The sequence below is a fragment of the Morone saxatilis genome, unplaced genomic scaffold, assembly GCF_004916995.1.
Source record: "Morone saxatilis isolate NCDOM2014 unplaced genomic scaffold, NCSU_SB_2.0 Contig9, whole genome shotgun sequence".
Classification (NCBI taxonomy): domain Eukaryota; kingdom Metazoa; phylum Chordata; class Actinopteri; family Moronidae; genus Morone; species Morone saxatilis.
This window is the reverse complement of record NW_023340268.1, coordinates 10,786,495-10,792,167: the sequence shown is the minus strand read 5'-3', so window position 1 is coordinate 10,792,167 and position 5,673 is coordinate 10,786,495. Positions and strand designations below refer to the sequence as shown.

Sequence of the window (5,673 nt, the reverse complement as noted above, 5' to 3'; positions counted from 1 at the left end):
ACAAAGTGTAAATGACTGTGGACCAGGCTCAGCTGTGACTTGAATTGGCTGTTGATGACTCATAAAAAGATATATTTCCATTTGAAAAGGGGGCTGTTAGTGTTACTTGTTATTTAAGGTCACTTAAATGGAGGCTGTCAGTGCTCTAACTCAACATTCTTTATACCTAAAAAATCTTACTAAACAAAATTCTGAAAGGGCTCTAATTAAGATTTAAAATAAGCGCTTCCTGAAAAGAAAAAACCTACTGAAAAGAGGTTTAGAATGTCCTCAAAGAAATAAAATTACTTCCTGTTTCAAGTGAGCCCAAATTAGCATTGCCTGTACAAAAGAGATGTGGTGACCAAGCTTGTATGATGAACACTTAACTTATAAGATCGGCATTTTTGCACTGTGAGCCAAGCTTGGAGAAAATGACACCATTTAGTCAAATGTAAAGCTTGAGTTGAATCCTAAAGACTTGAATTGCCCTCGATGGCTCTCTCAGCTGCAGTTTGCAGCCACTTCTCTCACTATACAATAGCTGCAAATAAAGGGCAAAGCTAGTAAGATTTGGTCTCTGCGCTTCTATATATGGACACACACTCACATGCCACATTCACAGTTTTGCTTCAGTCGCAGACACAAACTCACACTCTTGTAAACACGAAGCAACAAAATACAGACTGCATGTTAGAGTGAGTAAACAGCGAAGTTCAGCAGCAGGTAAATGCTTCTCTGCTTGTTTCCTATGTCTGTATATGAAGGTATATAAAAAGATGCACACACAGGTTGCATGATCACCCACACATCTACGTAAGCAAGAAAACACACGTGCATGCTTTCAAACACACACACACACCCTGACATACCAGCCTGTTTCCTGTGGGTTCTGCTTCCTGCATTTGTACTGCAAATACCAGACGTTTTTTTTTCTACCGCTGAAAACAGATATGAGTGTAATTGCATTAAAAGTCTCATTTCATATTGATCCGTCTGCACAAATAGCTATCTGAGCAAGAAGGACAAGATTATTTAATGTAATTTTGTTTTTATTTCCCCTGGGTTTTTGGTCGCACAGCGGAGAGGTGAGAAGCAGACAACACTTTGTGAGTACACGGTGTATGTTGCCTGCTGAGCGTCCGAGCAAAAGAAACAGCCCGTGAGGGGGACAGTATTCACTTTCTTTTGGCCTGCATGATGATTGCGGGAACAGACGCACCAAGTAACACAGCAAGTACAAACTCAGGTAGTGCACCTGGATTTTTCAGTTCACGTGTTTCTTGTAGGTTTTCATTTCAAAAGATTTCATTTTGAAAGCAAAAGTATTACAGAAATTCATTCATTATGACTGTGTATCGATTTTGTCTTTTTTTTTCCTCATGAGGGGAATTCCTCTTTTTGTTCATTTAAGCAGAAGTGATTCAGCTCCAGATTGTAGCAGCTATTATACAAGAGTACCATTAAGAAACATTTTTCTTTGTAATTGAATAAAATTATGTAATTTCATTGGATAACGTCTGCTGTGACTAACATAATGCAATTGCCTTAGCTCCTGTGAATCATCACCACATGTGTATTTCTGTGTGAGTGCGCATTCACCATTGTGAATATGAATCATGTCACACAAGTGTGTAATAGACTGTTTTGTGTGGCTCTTATGAACATTTACATGTGCATTCACATGAATCTGAAGGTATGTCCGTGCAGCTGTGTAAAACACTATGTGCAGCACAGCATGCAAGGATGGAATTTGTTGGACTTAATGACTTACACTCTCACACTAAAGTCATCGGCACAAACTTAATCCTGCAGGCTAAATATGAGTGAGAGCTAAAAATAGTCCCTGTAGCTACAGTAACGTGTGTAGCAGGATGTGGTTGTGTGGTAGATGATAATGAAGAAAAGCAGAAGGAAGGGGCAGGAAAGAGAGATTAGAAAGAAGAAATGTATACAACAGGTGGTGTTATATGCAAAGGAACCATTTGGAGTGTGGGAATATTGGCATAAACCATGACTATAGTATATGCTTAATGGCTTGCTATGGTTAAGGAGATTTGTGGATTTATTATAATGTGGAATTGGGGTAAATGTGTTCCTGTTTGAATCATTTGGGAAGCAAATGACTTTCTTTGTAACTTAAAACTCTTTGTCTTTATATTTGATGGAGAAAGGAAGGACAGGTTTAGATACTGAGACAGACAGATGGACACACACACTCAGTAACTACATAGATGGTCTAAATAAATAGACAGCGCTGGCTAATAATGGATTGAGAATTTGATTAGAGACAGAGGGTTAAAAAAAAGACATGATTAATGCTGTCTGTCCGCAAAGCCTAATTACAACTGAACGCACTGTCCTCTCTCTCCCTCACCCCCTCTCTATCTAACCCCACACAATGCTCGACAACCTGAACAAAGCTTCCCTGAGGCCCCTAATCTAATAGAGCAGTCTCTACAAGATATCCACACACACACACACACACACACACACACCAGCCCACAGAGAGGGTAGGACAGAGTCAGGAGGGAAAGATGAGGGAGTGATGGAGAAAAAGGAGGACTAGTCAGATAAAAGAGATAAATTGGACTCTGAGTAAGGAATGACAGAGAGAGGGAGACACCCCCCCCCCCCCCCTCCAAGGGCTGCTGGTGTGATGTTTATCATGATGGAGCTCTGATGGGACCTCATTGTTCCCTTCTTTGTGTGCTGGTGTGTGTGTGTGTCCATCTGCTGCAAGCCCCCTTTAGGGCCCAGCCTATTCTATCAGGACTCTGGCCTGTGTGAGGGTGCCCCAGCTCTGATCTTGCAGTAGAGTTAACACTCCTGAAGCAGTGTATTGATTTTTGGGTGGCTGTTCAGATGAAAGGCAGAGAATGGTGCAGAGCTGTGTAAAACAGGCGCCACAATATGACCTGGGATGTAATGTAAACGCCAACAGTCATACTGTTCAAATCGCACCAGAAAACTGACCAACCAGAGGTGGTTGGGTTTTTTTTACTTCACTGAAGCCAGATTTTTGCAGGAGAGAAAAGAAGAAGAGCATGTTCTTGCATTTACATACAGTATTAACAAGTATACAGGTAGTTGGTAAGATTTTTGTCCTCGCATGAAGCTACTTCAAATGTATTCGCTAAAGTCTTGCCAAAGAACAATAAATGCATTTTTAAACCATTCATGTTTTAGGACAGCTTTTGGCACTGCGGAGCACTCCATTTTAATTGACCACCTCACACTCTGTGTTGGCATCAAGAACACATTTAATTGGTTCAGCTCATACCTCCCACATGGCATTTTCTCCATTGTTTTTGACCCACAACTCGCTCAGCTGCTCAAGTATAAAGTTTAAATTGTCTATTTTCTGTGCTCCATGTTTTTTTTTTTTTGCAGTTTTCATCTAAAAAAAAACTGTATTTCAGTGTCAGTAATAACATATGTTTACTTCTGTCTGTCACAAATGAACAGTGTGCAGCTCTCGAGGAATACCTTAGTTGAATTAAATCCTAATTGAGCCTGTGTGACAAAAGCCAGACATTTGAGTAATTCTTTACAGACTAACAGAAAGCTTTCAACAGTCGAGGAGAGTATGCAGTATTATGATTCATTTTGTTGAGGACAGCTGATGTTTAATAGAGAAAAAGAACAGACATCATTCAAAATGGTAAGGCGTTTAACTCATCACTCCCTAAATTGGATGTTTGTTTTTGTCTAACCAATGATATCAGACACATCAGAAACTTTATATGAAGTGTCCTGGCTCTTGCCACAGTACTTAGTGTCAGCAAGTGGCCTTATATAATGCTGCCATCTATCAGAGGGAGACAAGAAGAACTAAAGAGACAGGCTGTCAGAGACTCCAGGCTGCAGCCGTGCACAGACAAACACACACACACACATGCACGCACATAGTGTTTCTCTATCTGCAGGGTCATTCTTTCTGTCACCCTGTCTCTTGAATATGCTCCTCCCTCTCCCCGTTCGGCCCACACAGACTGCCCAGACGTCTTAAACTGCCAGGACAAGTGCACTGTTCAGGCCAGTCACAGTCTGCCCTAGAGTCCTGCGTGGACCAATCAGAATCCAGTAAATACCTTGTCAAGGCAGATTTAAGAATCACTATTCAGCATGTTATATAAATATATGGAGATGACTTGCTACCAGTGGAGGTTTTGCAAAATAACTGCATGTTTTCAACAGGAGAGAGGCCTTTAATAGTCTAATAGGCCCATTTTAGTCTAGCTCGTAATGTATATCAAACTCTGACTAAATAATAACTGAATGACCTTGTAATATTTAAATTTACGAAAGAATACAACGAACATGGCAGTCATTTTCCTAGACAGTTCATACAGTGATCAGCGTCCCCTTTAACGCCACAGCACGACTGAGGATTCAGACAGCAGGAGATGAGTCGTGGCTTACTGAAGCAGAGGAGTTTGCATGTGTGAGACTTCAGTGAACGTGGTCCCTCCTGTGCAACACACGGGAGACGGGGTATTGAGTTACTGAGGGTGGGCTGATTAGTATAATATGTTGAGGACTAAGCTAGACATCGTTCTGCTTCAGTAAAGTTTGTCCCCAGCCTGATTTCTATCTGCAATAGCACTCAATAATTACTTGAGCCAAGTAAAATATTACTAGATTTTGGTGGTTATTCAGACGTTTGAGATCTAGTAGGCATGACTGAATCTTTTTGTTAGTCATAGTTGCAAATTTTTGGTGGAAGTTTGCATTTTCCTTGTTTTTGTCTCATGTCCAGCTACTAACTTCAAAACACTCTTTCTCTTTTTACCTAGTGGAGCTTGATGCGGAGCATGCGCAGAGAGTCCCAGGGGCAGAACAGGGAGGGGTCCCACCCCCCCAGGTCAAGCTGAAGGAGAGGCAGAAATTCTTCGAGGAGGCCTTCCAGCAAGACATGGAGCAGTACCTGTCTAGTGGCTACCTGCAGATCGCTGAGAGGAGAGGTGAGAAGGAGGAGCGCTGAGGACGTTCCTCACAGATGCCATGGTCTCTTTGATTATATTTAAACAGCTTGAAATTGAGCATTTGTTGTGGTCTTAGGCCTGCAAAGGAAAAAGAAAATTCTTGAGGTTTAGGTCATGGTGTCTGTAACTCATTTGAGGGTGAATGCAAAGCTGTCCAGCATTCAAATGAATTAATTCCAGCATCTGATACCATCAGCGGAAACCTTCACACTTCAACTGCATATCACAAGATTGAGCCATAATAGCTTTGTGCAGCGAGGCTCCACACTCTGACTGCCTGTCGCTAAACACACAAGGAGAGCCATTACTTTGAAAAATGCCACAGCGCCATATAAATGTAGTCTTCCACTGGGATTGTAATAGAATCCTGCTGCAGTTTACCCCATGTATTACTGCCAAAAGCCTGCGCTAAAATACCCAAAGGATGTGTTGAAATGAGGGACTGCATGAGATATGCACCCTGCACTAAAAGATGGATTGGACTGTACTGGTCCAGAGTTTGTAATGTGAATTCTCTTCTTCTTTTACTCATCTATCCTGCTCCCTTAATCCTCTTGAAATGGCTTGTTAGAGAGGATTGTGGAGCAGTTAGGAGGGAGGAGAGATGGAACGAAAGGAAACAGACTTAAGGAAAAGATAGGAAGAGAATGTGAGAGACTTATGTTCGAAAAAGCTTCTTATTTATTTATTTATTTTTTTCAGTTTT

At 41.4% G+C, this 5,673-nt stretch overlaps 1 protein-coding gene across 2 annotated transcripts in view; it reads left to right on the top strand.

The window, feature by feature from the left end:
- The first annotated feature begins 897 nt into the window (after window positions 1-897).
- dtnbp1b (dystrobrevin binding protein 1b) overlaps window positions 898-5,673 on the top strand; it is a 13,647-nt gene continuing 8,871 nt past the window's right edge. For both annotated transcript variants that reach the window (XM_035681232.1, XM_035681231.1), the window contains exons 1-2: window positions 898-1,228; window positions 4,779-4,946. In XM_035681232.1, the coding sequence (XP_035537125.1) occupies window positions 1,177-1,228; window positions 4,779-4,946 (220 nt within the window). In that variant the 5' untranslated portion in view covers window positions 898-1,176. The remainder of the gene's footprint in view (window positions 1,229-4,778; window positions 4,947-5,673) is intronic.